The sequence below is a fragment of the Amphibalanus amphitrite genome, unplaced genomic scaffold (genome assembly GCF_019059575.1).
Source record: "Amphibalanus amphitrite isolate SeventyFive unplaced genomic scaffold, NRLGWU_Aamphi_draft 000061F_arrow, whole genome shotgun sequence".
Classification (NCBI taxonomy): domain Eukaryota; kingdom Metazoa; phylum Arthropoda; class Thecostraca; order Balanomorpha; family Balanidae; genus Amphibalanus; species Amphibalanus amphitrite.
Window position 1 is genome coordinate 752,755 of NW_024881557.1, and position 16,530 is coordinate 769,284.

Genomic DNA, 16,530 nt, shown 5'->3' on the forward strand with positions numbered 1-16,530 from the left:
ACAACACCAACATAAAACACCGACTATGTAGCACTAATACTGTCAAATTCATAAAAATATATACATGAGTCGATTAGAAATTCACTGTAGATTTCGAAAATGGTGTCAAATGCCACTCAAATACCTCCATTCGCATGTACGAAGCAATAAAACACTGACCTTCAATTCCGCGTGCCATTCTCCATAGGCCACTGTGTATTAAATAACGCGTTCACTGATAGCAAAAAATGAGACCCACATATGACGCGTTTGCTACCAGCCAATCAGCGCTCGAGATGCCGAACGCTGATTGGTGGAGAGGGCCGTCGTTAGCAGTCCATTACACGTTGTTTTCCTTGAACATGTGCGTGAGCGCTGATGCTGCTCACGGGCTGTTGCCATTTTTCGTAATGCTGAAGGCACGGGAGCGAACCCCCCTGGCCCAGACCCACAAGACGGCGACATACTGACCGCGACCACCGCGACCAAGGTCATCTTCAGCATCTATAGAACCGTGACAAGCTTCAGGTGGCGTCATTATTGTCAGTTGGTAACGTCGCCAATTACCGGTGTCACTTGTCAGGTTGTTCTATATACTCTGGGTGGCAGTGTCACAGCGAAGACAGAACAGTTCGGTGACCTCCCTCGTCCTGCTGGAGTCGAATGAGCGAGCTTTCTGACGCCGAGGCCAGCGTCAATGGACTCGTGCAAGAGGTGAGTGACGACTGTGCACGGGGGCCTTGCTACTGGCTTGCAAAGGTTAATCAGTATCTCGGAGATATCAGTATCTCAGGAGTCAGGCTCACCAGTATCTGCACCGTTTATCCCGTCAGTCTGTACCGTCTACTACCCAACTGTGCCGTTTATCCTCACTCCTCTGTACCGTGTACCGTTTACCGTTCACCAAAATTGTACCGTTTATCCTCCGTAGGTCTACCGTATACCCAATTGTACCGTTTACTGTTTACCCTCTGTACAGTATGTCTTAAAAGTACCGAGTAACGGTGAATCCATCAAGCCTGACCGAGGAAAAGCCTGCTAAATTTGAGTCACCGAAGCAATTGACATTCTCGTCCATTCCCCAAGTCAATTGGTTCGGTGACTTTCAAATTAAAGCAGGCCCTTCCTCGGCCAGGCTTGATGGATCCACCGTCACTTTGCGCGGTTCTTTAAGACAGACTGTACTGTCTACCGTATACCTACCCAACTACCGTTTACTGTTAACCCAAACTGTACCGTTTTCTGTACCGTCTTCCGTATACCCAACTGTCCCGTTTACCGTTCACCAAAACTACCGTTTACCTTCTGTATCGTCTACTGTACACCCAACTGCACCGTTTACCGTTTGCCCTCTGTACCGTCTACCGTAAACCCAACTGTACCGCCGTTACCGTTTACCCAAAGTGTACCGTTTACCCTATGTACCGTTTTCCCAACTGTACCGTTTACCCTCTACTTCTATCGTCAGCTACCCGTTACTGTACCGTTTGCCGTCTACCCCGTCTACCCCCCATGCACCGTTTACTCATCTGATAACCCTGTGTCCCCTCATGTCCTACAGTACCTGGAGACGGCCGGTCTGGACCAGTCAGCGGCCACCTTCTCCGGCGAGTGCCGCCGGCTCGGCCGACCGGTCCAGCCGCCCCCGCCGGCCTCCTCCGATACAGACTCCGGCTCACAGGAGCAGAGCCTGGCCCTGTTCGACCGCGGACGAAGATCGGCCTTCTTCCAGGCGAGTGACGGACGGATGGCGAATGAGTGGTGGACGGATGGCGAATGAGTGGTGGACAAATGACGGATTACGCATGAGTGTTTGACGGATGGCGAATGAGTGGTGGACGGATGGCGGATGACGATAACTGAGGACGGATGACGGATGACGATCGTCGATCGGTACTGGGCAGATGGCGCATGACGTATGAGTGGTGGGCTGATGACGGACAATTGGTGGTAGACGGATGACGGAGAACGGATAACGGATGACTGGTGGGCGAGGACATACTATCAGTTAGATAAGATGGTCAGGAGGTATTCCGTATTACCTACTCAATCGACTGGAGGTGGTGACGGATGGTCGCCTGCTTTGAGCGCAGTATGTTTTTCGTGCATGAATATGACCGCTTATCACGCAATCGGGACCGATCAGTGGGCTCGCTTTATGTTTAAATTTTAGCATATTAATATATTATGTAAGGTTCCGTTTATGATTTCTCACTGCCTCCGGGTGATAAAGGGCCCAAGTGGCCATGGCTATTGGTTATCTCATTAACATACACTGCGCGGATTATCTTATGGCTGTTCTTTATAGGTACTCTGATCTGACGCTGATCGGCTGTGTTTCAGATGTTGGAGTCGGTGACGCCGGCGCCGGTGCTGCAGGGTGTCCAGTACCGGCGGCTAGAGTTCCTCCTCAACGTCTATTTCGCCGTGTACCCGCTGCGCCGGAGCCGGCAGTCGGGCAGCGCCGCAGGGTACATGACGGCCTTCAGGTCAGTGAGGGGGTCAGCCCCGGTATATAGCCTCTTCATGACCGACCTTCAGGTCTGTGAGGGGGTCAGTCTCGGTATATATCCTCTTCATGACCGACCTTCAGGTCTGTGAGTGGTTGGTCGAGGTATATGGCAACCTTCAGGTCAATGCGGGGGTCAGGTGGGCTACAAGTGGCTGTGGCTACATAACAGTCCAGCGTGGCTACATAACAGCTTTCAGAAGGTCAGCCCGGATGACCGCTTTCAGGTCAGTAAGGGTGAGCCTGACAACGCTTGTAACTATACAACGGCGCCCTTAGATTTATACGGGTCGCAGTGTTGCCTTTTTCACCAGTCATCGATGACCATCGGTCGGATTCGAAGTTAATATGTTGTCAAATTTGTTGCAATGCTATAAACTGCCGGTCTGTAGCACATTCGCTCATCTCATTCACACGCAAACAATGATCCACTCTATGTAAATCCCAGTCATGTAATAGTGGACCCTATTAGCCGCCGACATGCGTTGCATGGGCACCACGTGCATAACAGGCTCCGGACAATTTAATCCCCCAACCGTCCTGCTATCATGTATGCATGCGCGCATTAACACGAATCCATGCGACATTTATCAGTCCAAGAAGCCTGAAATCGTGTCCACTAATTATAAACGGTGCTGCCATTTCTCCGTAACCTGACATAAAATTACCATGGCTCATGTATGCGCACGGTAAATGTCGCTTCTGCGAACTGACTGTCGGGTCTTTGGCACCTACAGGGATTATTTGGAGAACAAAGGCAAACAGCTGGCCGGCAACGAGGAGCTGCTGCCGTTCTTCGCGCTGCCATACATCCCGGACCCCAGCAAGCACCCCTCCTTCAGACAGCTCTTCCAGGTAGGCTTTCTTAGGTCTGACCGACCGGACCGTGCTCCGTATGCGCAGGAGTATATGTATGACGTGTGTAATATATAGGGATGTATGTGGTAGCCAGAGATGAAGTGTTTTGAGCACAGACGCGTCCATGGACTTCCAGCTGCTGACTGATACGTTTACGTTATCTGTATAAGGTCTTTTGGTCGTAGCAATTGATGGAGGTATTATGCGGATTGTATGTACGCGGATTATGCTAATTGCACAGTCATCGTGCTATGTAAGGCAAAGCTCCCATGAGCCACCATCAATGGACCTCTGAACAGCTTTCGGTCAATAAAAGCTCACATTTCGCATGATTACAGAGTTACGGGACATTTCTTTATTGACCCGGCGCTGATTTCCCTGGGTTATATGGTCCTCGTTGTTTTGTTTGAAGTACGGACAGCAGTCCACCCACACACCATAAATGGATTGACTGCTCTGACGGTCGGGTGTCTGTTGTTTGCTGGCCGCTGGCCGGGTAATCGCTGGCCGGCAGCTGCGCCAGGTGTGGGCGATATTAGCCCGGCCCGCACCAGTCGATACGGGGACGTATGGTGCATACTGTCCGAGTTATTACGGCGCCGAGTCACGGCTGACGGACAGACTGAATGCCGTCAGCGGCCAGTCGCCTGACCTGATTGATGTGACGCTATGGTCATGCGTCAGATGACGCAGATCGCCCGCTGATTGCGTGATCTGGGCGTCGAAGAACGTATGACGAAACGGCAACAAACGACGAACGTAAAAAAAAATGTTGACAAAAAGGCGCACAGCTGCTGCGATGAGTTTTCTGCTGAAGCATTTTTCAACGACAGTATGCCTGGTATTTCATCAGACTCTGAGTTATTGGGACTTCGATCCAGCCTCCTGACTGAGCCAGATACTTGTCAATTGTCATGATCGAGTGCTGAACTTTGACCTCAGCTCAGTGTCTGTGAGCTCTGACGGCGGTGTTCGGTTCAATGGATATCTGGTTACGCTGCGTTTCGCCCGGCGGGGGCGGGGGCGATATCGATTCCAACCGACCGCCGCGCCGGCGTCCGGTGGGGTCCGTTACTACGACGCTCCATGTGTACAGTGTACACGGACCGATAATAGCTGATCAGTCACTGCAGGATACCGGTCAACAATACCTATCACTGCAGGGTATTGGTCACCGGTCAGTAATAATCGAGTTATCACTGCACGATACCCGTCAACAATCGACTTAGCATTGCAAGGTGCATACCTACTGGTCAACAATAACTGGCTGAGCACTGCGGGAGCCGGGATGCCGATCGACAATACCTGAGTTACCACCGCATGGTATCAGTCAATATCAACTGGCCGATCCCAGCGAGATACCGTTCAATATAACACTTCACTGCGTTAGTTCGTTTCAGATAGCTTTTCCCAATTACGATGAACATTTTGCTTCATATGATATACCTACGTTTAACATCAACAATAAATGGTAAACGTTCTTTTTACGGACGTGGGACCAGTCCTGTCCTGCTGTTGACAGCGGTCAAGTTTGTCGTCCCGGCGCTATACCGGCGGTGCTATGCGTGTCGGCTTTGTATGTTTCCAGACCTCGGTTCCAGGTCCTGGTCCCTGGAACACGGCTCCTCGTTAGTCGTTAGTGAGTCGAGCACATTTAGCGTGACTTTGCTGGCTCGGCGACCTTGAGGTATCGTATCGACCGCGCCGCACTGTTGAACCGACTTAGCTCACTTAGGTGACCTTCCGTTCAACTCGGCGCTATGGAGAAGTCACCAATAGTCCACTCTGCAACGTGAAGTGCGTTTTGATCAGTGGATGGAACAGAACAACGGCCGACCAAACAGCGTGGCTGCGGTGCTGCTATATAGTCACGACCAATGGCCATCTTAAGTCTCGACAGTCGACGGAACAAGAACTGGCAGTGGACGGATATTGGATTCGAGAGACCTGGTGACCGATTATGATCGGTATAGCTCATACTAGTGAAGTTATTAAATCCAACCACGATCAAAATTGTTTGATAAAGGATATCAGTGGTGGTGGAGTCAGGATGGCCCCGGCGGGCTCATTCTAGAGCGGATTGGACGAGTTCACGTGTACCATGTATCGATTCTAGTACATCAAATCGATAACCTTGAACCGTGAGGCGAGCTTAGTTTAGTTCAGATTATCCCATTCCGCCTCAACATATCAAACAATCCACTCCAGCAACATCCATTCATATGCAAATGCCCCCAATGTCTACAGCACTAAATTTTGCCCTAATTGGCTAACTGGCTGTTCAGCATGTCAAGCGGCTGGCATGGTCGGCTGTTAGGCAGTGCTCCATCGGAACTGTTGTCCCGACTACCGGCCGGTGTTTGTTCAAACACCCTCTGGCACCGCTGGCACGTCAGGCCCGCGCCGACACCCGCCCATGGGCGTTCGACGGACGTCACGGGGGTCACGGAGGTACAATTCAGGGTCACGGTGGCAATTCATTGAGGCTGCATGGGGAACGTGTCGGCTAGGATTGATTGATGTGATATGTCAATGAGGGTCATTTTTTTCGCAATGCGGCACAGCGAGTAGAAATGAGGAACTGGATTGCATATTCAGCATTATAAAAGTGCAGCTCCTCTATGAATCACTTTCGGTACCGGAAGAGTTTGTGAGCCTTCCTTATCCCCGTTCCAGGATGAATGGGCCGAGTCGCTGCGCTCCGAGGTGTCCAGTTTCGTGCACGAGATGACGAGCGGCGCCGGCTCGCCGTCTCGGCTGGTGCAGCTGTACCTCAGCCGGGACCTGCTGGCTCGTCAGGCGCACCACCTACTGGTGCGCAGCCACGACCGCCTGCTGGAGACGCAGCGGCACTACAAGCGGCTTCGGCGGCGGCACCTGAGACTCCAGGAGGACTACAGGTGGGAGGCGGTCGGGGAGACCCGCGGTGGTGGGACGAGCCGGGCGACTGTTTAGGTTCATTGGTATGATATCATTGCCGCTAACCACAGCCTGTGCTAACTAACCACAGAGAAGTCTGTCGGTGTCCACAAACATGTGTGACCTACCCATTGTCTGCATCGTCAAGGCCACCTCGATCGTCACCATTTTCAGGCGTTTGATCGGTGTGACCGGTGAGCTGACCTCCGCCCTGGAGGTGTCTGTTCGCGAGGGAGGGGTCGACCTGGAGGCCACACTCGGCGCCTGCTGTCAGATCTTCCCTCAGCTGTTCTCAAAGACCATACAGCAGCACGCCACGGACCAGAACAAGGTAATGGTCGCGAGACGGCAAACAAAGTGTTGAAGGTCCTGATTTCACTTTTACGGCCGCCGAACAATTGGACCGGCTCATCGATTTACTCGGAGCACATTAGTTAGGAAGAAACATATACCGTTCTTTGACTGAATTAACACCGGTCTTTGACGTAGTTAATGGCACTACAGGTAAATGCAGTGTCACAAGATACAGCCATATGTCAAATAAATGCTCCCAGCTCAGTCGGTGGTCCGTCGTAGCCCCTGGGACTGGATCTATATCCGTCATCCTGTAGCACGATACAGGCCCCCTGGTCCGCCTTCATTCGTTCGTGGTCCGTTATAGACCCCCCTCCCCCATGTCTGCCCCAGTCGTCTCCGGAGCTGATTCTCCGTCAGTCGGTGGCCCGGAACAGTCTCCTTCGGTCTGTCTCCATTAGTCAATGTCTCTCCCCTCCCCAGTCGTCTCCGGAGCTGATTCTCTGTCAGTCGGTGGCCCGACACAGTCTCCCTCGGTCTGTCTCCATTACTCAATGTCCCCCTCTCTCCTTACAGTCATCTCCGGAGCTGATTCTCCGTCAGTCGGTGGCGCGGCACAGTCTCCCTCGGTCTGTCTCCATTACTCAATGTCCCCTTCTCTCCTTTACAGTCATCTCCGGAGCTGATTCTCCGTCAGTCGGTGGCCCGGCACCAGGCGGACAGCGTCCTGCCAGCCGCCGCCCGCTTCCCGCTCGACCTGGCAGCGGTGAGACACCACCTGAGCGAAGACTCCGGCCGCGCCAAGGCACTCCTGCTGCAGGCACTCAGGCGGGTGAGTACAGTCATATAGGTTAGCCATAGGATTTAGTTAGCTCAGGTACATGGAGGTAATGGCATCTCATATGTCAAAAGAAGATATTGTTGCATCTACTTGTCTGTATAAACTGAGAGTCCTGTACTTATGCTACGTCTTTTCCGTTTGTCATGTAAATGCCTTCTGGTCATCTTTATAACCTAAGTCGAATTCATTACGCAGACCCAAGCCCTGAAAAGGAGCAACGATTCTCTTCATACCACAGACACGACTAATCATTGTTTGATTGAGTGTGGCAGTAGGTGAATTGGTAGGATCACCAACAGTTATTACAATAACAAACGACATAATTAATATGCGTCGAACACCCATGTAACCTGGGGACCGAGCATGTGATTACGTCCATGTGGAAAGACTGCCTATCATGGTAGAAATATAGGCTAAATACTGAGTAAATAGCATCGCATTGCCCTCTGGGTCTTCTACAATATACAATATCTTATATCAGTGAATGCATAGACGCTAGGGGAACGCTAGTAGGTACCTATGTGCGACGTGCGTGCCTTGTTATGCATCGCTATTTACCGAGATTTGAAAACTCCATTGTCTAAACCTGGAATAAAAAAAAAAGAAGCAAATCCTTCGGAGGTAACGGGAAAACGTAAATAACCAGATTCAGGCATTGCGGCACAGCATGTTAGCAGGCGTAGACTACTAGTGGCACCTGTCGTCGGGATTTGGAACTATGTTAGGCTTTGCGGTACAGCATGCAATCAGGCGCTCGAATGTGGCGCCATCTATTATTATTATTATTATTATTGTTTATTCAGCATCGTCATGCGACAAAAAGATACATACCCCCCCCCCCCCCCCACCCACCCACCCACCCACCCACACAGTTAAACAGCACTCAGGAGGTTAGTAGTCGTAACAGGCGCCGCGAGGCCTGACAGTTGCTTGCCAAAACCATCTTCAAACTGTCTATAAGACCACTTTCTTGGAGTGGTGCCCGGACTATGTCGTGATCGACGTACCCAGCAGCGATGTGCATGATAGCGCCGAAGTTCCCACCACACAGATTATATACGTGGCCAATAAACGACCCATCTAACTGCTCGGGGTACGTAGCAAGTCTGGCCAGTCCAGTGACGTAGGCTTGGCGAAGACGGTGGTCAGCGCGGAAAGCATTACGGAATGCGCGGAGGGCATCACCTCGCAGCACCTCACCGATGCGAGGTACCCCAGCAGCAATCAAAAGAGCCGTATGGTGCGCAGAACGCGGCAGACCCAGCGCTGCCTTGATCAGCGAAGCCTGTCGCGAGTCTAGACGCTCAATGTCGGCGGAACTGAGGGGAGCCGTCTCACAGCCGAAGATCAGTGCCGGCAGCACTACTGTCTTCCAGAGGAAGATTTTGTCAGCAGCAGTCAGGCGGTTGGTGAAATTGCCCAGGGGTGTGAGGCCATAGAATGATGCACAAGCACGCCTGATGCGCTGAGCCACGTGGCTGTCTGTGCTGAGGTTGTCATCAAGCACCGTACCGAGGTGCTCGGAGGCTATGGAGGAAACTATAAGCTGGCAGGCAATGGCCCTTGATGGACGTTTTCAATTAGCCTCTTTAGCTCACGTCAGCGGCCGAAGCAATGGTACTCTATTGTGGTCAATGAACATTGCATTCATGTTAATTATGTGATTGGCACTGGGGTCAGGGATGTTATGTGGACCGTATAATATTCTCCTGCTGTTGTTTGCTATGGTGAGTGCCGGTGAGTGGGCGGTCCACGTTTACAGGCAAGTGTCATGTGAATTTTCATGATGAATTTTGTCAAGCCGACTCATTGATACGCCGTAACGAATGCGTCTATGTAGTTTGTGCTCCCGTATCCTTTTAAAAAACTCCCCATCCAACTACGTGCGTCCGCCATCAGCGTGTGACGCGCTCCTCGAGTCGTCTGGAGGTGGTCGAGGAGTACGTGGACGGCGACCTGGTGGGCCTGCGCCACGTGGACGACTACACGCGCCACGTGCTGAGCGAGCTGACGCCGCCGGAGCCGCACGTGGTACAGCAGAGCTGGGCGCGACTGCTCAACTGCATGGCCTCGTTCGGCGCCGGCAGGACCTACCTCTGCGGGTGCGTTAACGTGGGATGTATCGGTGCGTCGGTCAGGGGGGGGGGGGGGGTGTAAGGGTGGGTGAGCCTTGATTCCGTCTCGGTGCTACGAGGCATAACGTAGTATTCATCTTTAGGGTTGATGCGGCAGGTACGGCTCATAAATCCGATCGGATGACAAGATCGATCTCTATTATTTCGATGTGTTAGCGGTTTGTTGATCATTATCTCGGAACTGCACCACATTGTGAAGTAGTTTGCGTAGTGACTTAAAGCAAGGTAATATGTAAAACCGTTGCGAATGAAGTAACCTCAGTATCGTGTGCTCCGCTACCCGGCAGTCACCAGCCGCTGTTGGACACGCTGCTGAAGGTGCTGCAGTACCAGAAGCTGGACGCCGTGACGCTAGACATGGTGCTGGCTACACTGCAGAAACTCTCGCTCAGGTATGTAACTAACTTTTCGAGAACGTCTGTGCCAGAATTGTGTCATCGATCGTGCATCATTACTTTGTCTGGCCAGTCTAGCCGCCCAACCTGTGCCCGTTTCTTGCACCTCTTATCAGTTCGCTTTGTGACAGCCCAGCGGTCAGTAGGACAGCGAACGGCCGCTGGAATGCGGTCAAGGTGCCCCGTTCCTCGCATACCACGAATTGAATGGTTTGCACCAGGGATGCGGAGCCGTGGAAATTTCAGACGGCTCCGGCTCCGGCTCCGGCTCCGGAGAAAAAAATCGGCTCCGGCTCCGGCTCCGGCTCCGGGTGAAATGTTGTGGCGGCTCCGGCTCCGGCTCCGGCTCCGAGTAAAATGGTACGGCTCCGGCGGCTCCGGCTCCGGCGGCTCCGGCTCCGACTCAGTACATCCTCTATGCAATCAGTTAGATACGGGTGGAAGAAAAATGGGATTGGTTATACGCGTTACTCTTTGCCATGACCGGCTCACCGCAACCCCGCGCAAACGCACCTCGGAGAGAACTGGCAGAACAAAGGACTAGGAAGCGATGGCATTGGAAACGCAGTCGCCGCGAATTGGAGTTCACTGAACCATCGTAAGCTGACACCAGTCTCGGCTGCATTGGGGGGTGGGAGTGGGGGTGGGGGGTGGTGGGGGGGGGAGGGGAAGAGACGGTGCTGGGAGTCGCAGTCCACTGCACTGGCTTGAAAACAATGGCCGTCACCTGATGACCGGTCCTCATGTTCTGGGCATGCAGTAGACGTGGGGGGGGGGGGGGGGGGGAGGAGCAGACAAGAAGTTGATTGCGTAATGCGTACTGTGGGATACTGGGGATATTCGGCTTTTTTCATTCACTTGATGGCCCATGACGTAAGTAAAGTACCATATGTTTTACTGCCTTGTACTGTCAAACCGAACTAGGTCAATTATTTTTTTTCCTCTTCAAAAAATAAAAAGGAGCCGGAGTCGCCCCCTTTTTTGGCGGCTCCGGCTCCGGCTCCGGCTCCGGGCTATATTGTTTCACGGCTCCGGCTCCGGCTCCGGCTCCGGGCAAAATATGCCGGCTCCGGCGGCTCCGGCTCCGACTCCGGCTCCGGCTCCGCATCCCTGGTTTGCACTTCTCCAGACTTCACAACATCACATTGTTACTGACTTGCGCAGCATATGTAACTAACGTTGTTACAACGGTAGCGTTATTATCAGGAATTGTTAACTATTCCTTGGTAGTGCTACCATTTACACAGTTCATTTGTTCGTTCCGATTCGGGGAACGACGTAATTACTGTGATGGCTTTAATTATGTATCTGTCTACTGTGCAATGTGTGCCACTGCCGACGGTCCGCCATGCTGACCTTACATGTGACCCACTGACCTCTCACATCCCTCCTCCCTCGGCCCGGCAGGCGAGCCGCGCAGAGTCGGATGATCGAGTGGGGCATGGTCGAGTGGCTGGTGGGCTTCCTGCAGGACCACGCCGCCATCGCCCCCTACACCCTCGAGTACGGCTGTGCGCTTCTGATGAACCTATGTCTGCGCACGGCTGGCCGACAGAAGTGCGCGCCGCATGTCAACTCGGTGCTCAAACTGCTCACCGACCTGCTCGGCTCCAGTTACGCGCAGGTCAGCGGCGGGCGCCAGGGTCATGGGTTGTGCACTAAGCAGACTACCGCCAAAGTTTGATAGACGGGGCCAGACCAAAACTTTGGCCGGATAGGCGTCACCAACGTATTTTCCAAGACAATATCTATTTTTATGAGGTCGCTAAAACGCTTGCAAAAGAGACACCTGAACATGGTTAAATACGTCTGTGCATGGGATTGTTACCAGTTAGCACGTAATGGTACGCACTTTTGATGTAGAACGTTCATGTAACGAAGGGCTAACAGATCAGTCACATTTCTCAGAACCTCGGAAGACGACCATCCCTCGTGTCTTTGCCAGGTGCTTCCCTACGTGAACGGCACCCTGTACAGCCTGCTGGGTCAGCCGGAGATCCGGGCCCGGGCCACCAAACTCGGACTGGGACAGGTCCTCGAGTACTTCATGGAACAGGGGTAAGTAAGACTCATTAGAGCACGGAATTCTGTTGAGGTGTCTGGGCTGGGAGGTTATCACAGTGCCGTCAGTTCACAGATATTTTCAGCTGTTGATCTGGTTTCGCTCTTTTCTATCTAGCTGCTCGTTTTTGGTCTTGGATAAGAGCACTATCTGCTGGAGAGTTCCATGCTAATTCGCGCTGCCACGAGTAATGTGTGGTGTTTTGTTTCTGTCAGCTCGACGGACCTGCGTCGCCAGCTGGAGTACATAATGCGTCAGTACCGCGGCGAGGGGGTGGACGGTGCTGCCAGTGACTCTGAGGACGGCGATGAGGACATTGAGGACACAGAGGTGAGACGATGAGGACACGGAGGTGAGAGGAAGGGGACACAGAGGTTAGAAGGTGAGAACGACAAGATGAGGGACGGTAACATCAAGATGAGAGGATAAGGACACATGGGGAGATAAGGACACGGAGCTGAGAGGTTATGCACATGCGAGGTAAGGGGACCGTGGTGAGGATGAGGCCGTCGATGTGAAAATTCGTTGTAATTTGTAGCACTGTCCCGATATGCCACCAAAAGTCTGCAATCAATCAGAACATGCCGTAAAAACGCCAACATATCATAGCCGTCCCAGCAGACTGATTACCGTTAACAAAAACAAGCCGATCACCCCCACAAAAACGTTACGCGTGTTGTGTCCCCGTTCCGTTATTGACGTACGGTGAAATGTGTGCGTCCCAGTTTCTGGAGGAGGACATTGACGGTGACGATCCGGTGGTGGCCGAGGCCGGGGAGCTGGACGGAGAGGAGCTGCTGGCGACGCTGGCCCTCGGATCAGGTATACATAGGTGGTGTGGAGTTTGGGAGGTAGATGAGGAGGAATCTTGGCTGAGCTGTGGAACTTGAAATGTTCATCTTAGCGTGATGAACTAGACATCGCATCGTTAATTACCGTATTGGGCGACCTGACGATGTAAGTATAACGAAACTGGTGAAGCTACTAATCGGCTTGTACGGTTAAGGAGACTATGAAAATTGATAAGGTTTATATGTCATGTTATTATATAAAATGAAAAAAGCTCATCGGCGAAACTAGCGTGTTAATAATATATATTCCGCGCCAATGCAAAGCATTGCCGTCTATTCCGGCTCAAGCCAACTGACTCGGTTTGTAGACCCTTTTCTCAACACTTGCCACCCCTGTTCTCCACAGTGACCGGCGGTCAGGTGGCTGCCGTTCCCCGCACGGACCGTGCCCGCTCCGCTCGCCGTGGGAGGCGGCCTCGTCGGTCGGAGCCGAGGGGAGGAGAGGACGGGCAGCGGACTGGGCAGACGGCCGGACAGACTCCCTCAGCCGGGGAGGGAGGGCAGCGGACGGTACCGCTGGCTAGGGAGGCTCCAGCGGCAGCCGAGACAGCACCTGAGGACTCCAGAGGAGCGGTTGGAGGGGAACACAGGACTCCGCGACGGCAGAAGACCCGGTCACAGTCCGAGGGGTAGGTAGGAGTGGCTGGATGCTTGAAGCATCAGTTTAAAAAGTCTGAAATGTGCTGCGGCATGTAGCGCTACTACAAATACTTAAGCTTCCTTTCTTTATCTAGTTGCCAATTTTCGATGCTTCCCAATACACAACATTCGGGCCTAATGTGACCATCGAGCTAATGTGAAACAATACGATCAACCTTTCAAACCGTGTAAACCGCCACTCCTTATCCTGTTTTTCCGTTTTCAGACCCCCACCTGAGCAGGCGTCCCGACAGGCTGAGAAGGAGGGGTCGGAGTCACCCCAGCTTCCGGGCACCTCCCACAGCGACTCAGTGCTCGTCACAGGGTGAGTTTTACCTCGACAGGACAGTTTTCTGTTCAACTTGCTAGGTCGGGCGGGGTGATCCAAGAGGCATGGTAAACGCGCAGCAACACAATTGTGCCCTGCGTGACCGAACGGGACGCCCATGTGCCAACACGAATTTATGGACCTTCACCGAGGAAGGAGGTGGTAAAATATTCACGCTGTGCCGAAATATTCAGTGGCACGACGCGACACCAGCAGCTGGTGTGTTCCCAGGCGCGAGGACTCGGTGTCAGCGACGCCAGCCGTTCCCGGCTCGACCCCGGTCACCAAGAGCCACTCGGATGCAGAGTTGGCCAGACGGCCGGCGGCGGCGACCGAGCGGGACCGGCTGCCGCAGATCCCCGCCGCTGCCGCCGCTGCCTCCGCCGCTGTCCGGCCGCTGCCGGAGGTCACCCCGCACCGCCGGCGGAAGAACACCAGCGACCGCGGCGCCGTCCAGCGACCGACGAGCAAACCACCGTCTCAGGTGGCCCCGCTGCGACTGCTGGAGCGTAGGCCGACGCTGGACGAAGGAAAACTGACTCGAGCGTTACATGGTGAGCCGAATTAAGACCTCCGTGTACCGTAAAAGATGTATGACAGTGGCAATGTGATGGATATTTACGATTTCTCGTGATATTTTAGCACACTTCTGAGGTATTATCTTTCCTTTTTCAGGTAAGACCGGTAACTCAGGAGAAGCGTCGAGTAGCGACTCCAAGAGCCGTCGGCGGGAGACCGGTCCGGTCAAATCTCCTCGGACCAGCGACCAGAGCCCTCAGGTGCGGCGTCGGGCGGCTGGCAGTACCTCCAAACCTCCGGAGCCGCAGACTCGCACCTCAGAGTCAGCAGCCTCCGCTCCAAAGGCGCCTCCCGACTCCCACCGACCGGACCAGGAGAACAAGACGTCAACATCAGCTCCGGCCGCCGTCTCTCGAAAACTGGCGGCGGCAGCGGCGCTGACCTCTGCAGTGACCCCGGCGCTGGCAGTGACCCTCACTGCCGGACCGCTGCCCGCGTCTGAGGGCGGTACCGGTGCGCAGACGGCTCCACCGGCTTCGGCTGCGGGTCAGCAGCCAGTTCAGCCTCCAGCGAATGGAGAGCACGCTGCAGCCACTGCCGCTGCGCCGGTGTCAACTAGGGAGAGTCAGCCGGCCGGCACCCAGGCGCAGACCACTGCAGGCAGAGCCGCAGCGCCACCCACAGCGCCACCCACAGCGCCACCTGCGCCGGTCCCAGTGGTGCCGCCGGCGATGACCGACCCGCTCATCCAGAGACTGCCCGTGCCCGCGTGAGTAGACAGTCCGTAACGTGTCGTCAGAGTCGGGGTCGGAGTCAGTGCAATGGAAGGCAGGTGCATATTCACAGCATAATATCTCCGGTTATTATTGGGCACTAATGACTTAAAAGAGCCGACGCTCATTCCTGAAGGTTGAAATGCTCTCACTATGTGGCTCGAGCGGTAGAAATGGCTGAAAAAGAAGTGCCCACTGAAATCATGCATAAGTTTGAAGTTTGCGCTGTTCTTCATGCTTGGTTTCGATAGCCATGACGTCGTGGATAACCCCATTCCTGGCTAACATGTATCTCGTATTTGTTTCAGAGTCAGCGACTACCTGGCAGCATTTAGCTCGCGACCTCGAATAATGCGGACACCTCCGCCCACCGCGAACCCGCAGGAGTCGCAGAGGGATTATCAGAGGGACTCTGTGCTGCCTCCCATTGACTGACGGCCACAGCTGGGGGACCCAAGCCGTCATCAGCCTCACAGGGACCCCCAGAGGAGCACGCAGGGCGCAGCGCTGCCTCGTATTAACTAACGCTGTCCAGAGTCGTGCGGTGTTGGACTTTATCAGTGACCTACGGGCTCCGTGATCTGGAGTTGGTGTTTTCTGATGATAACGAGTGCCTTGAACATTGTAATCAAAATGTAGCGCTATGCCATGGATGTGCGTTATGTTTGCCGAAGATTTGCTGGTGAAATGTCGATTTGTTGGCGTACTTCAAGATATTTCGCTGTATTAGATGTGCTCAGTACGCTCTTCGCAAGGCTCATGCTCAGAGTTAAAGCTTGCTTTTGTAAGCAGCGATGTGTTTATCTTCAAAATCGTGTGATAATTTCAATGCGATAGTGATGTTGAATTATGCTAGATGTCCAATGAATGTGATATTTGAAAATGGAACATATCATTGATGTGACCTGACACGTTTTACTTGCAGGGTGACGATGAACATGTACTTTGTGTGGTGCCTGCGTGCATTAAAACGTTACCAGTGCAGACGCAGTCATGCCGTTTTGGTTGGTGGTCAGTGGTCACCTCAATGTCTGCTGGGTCGTTCCTGGGCTTGTTGAAAATTATTTTGCATGGATCATATACGGTGCATATGCGGTGTACGTTAGCCTCTTACATCTCTGCAGCTTGAGAAACAGACCTGCCCAGACAAACTTACGATGCCAATTGCAGCAGACTGCAATGCATGCAAGGGTAGGGTTTCATGAGCCTTGTAACTTGTCTGTTCGGTCAGTAAAACACAAGGTCACCTCAGAGACATGAAACATCGTTAACTCGGAGAGCGTATCCAGCTGCGGCACGTGGCTATGACCCTGAAAATTCGAGACCGATATTGAGCCTCGGGCTCGCGCCCTGTGGACCTTGGCTCGCGCAGGCTCGGGGCGTAGCTCATAAATGAAGTCCGTCAGGATTGAAGTGAGATTTGCTATG

General features: G+C 53.3%; 1 protein-coding gene across 1 annotated transcript; it reads left to right on the forward strand.

The window, feature by feature from the left end:
* The first annotated feature begins 402 nt into the window (after positions 1–402).
* LOC122378531 (lisH domain-containing protein ARMC9-like) lies at positions 403–16,359 on the forward strand. Its single transcript, XM_043359688.1, has 18 exons — positions 403–693; positions 1,541–1,711; positions 2,323–2,468; positions 3,226–3,343; positions 6,023–6,246; positions 6,440–6,596; positions 7,230–7,391; positions 9,300–9,502; positions 9,823–9,927; positions 11,338–11,554; positions 11,876–11,988; positions 12,208–12,322; positions 12,718–12,814; positions 13,190–13,472; positions 13,709–13,807; positions 14,042–14,364; positions 14,486–15,098; positions 15,411–16,359. Exons 1-18 carry the CDS (start codon positions 643–645, stop codon positions 15,535–15,537), a joined length of 3,324 nt encoding a protein of 1,107 aa, XP_043215623.1. The 5' UTR covers positions 403–642; the 3' UTR covers positions 15,538–16,359.
* The last annotated feature ends 171 nt before the right edge of the window (positions 16,360–16,530 follow it).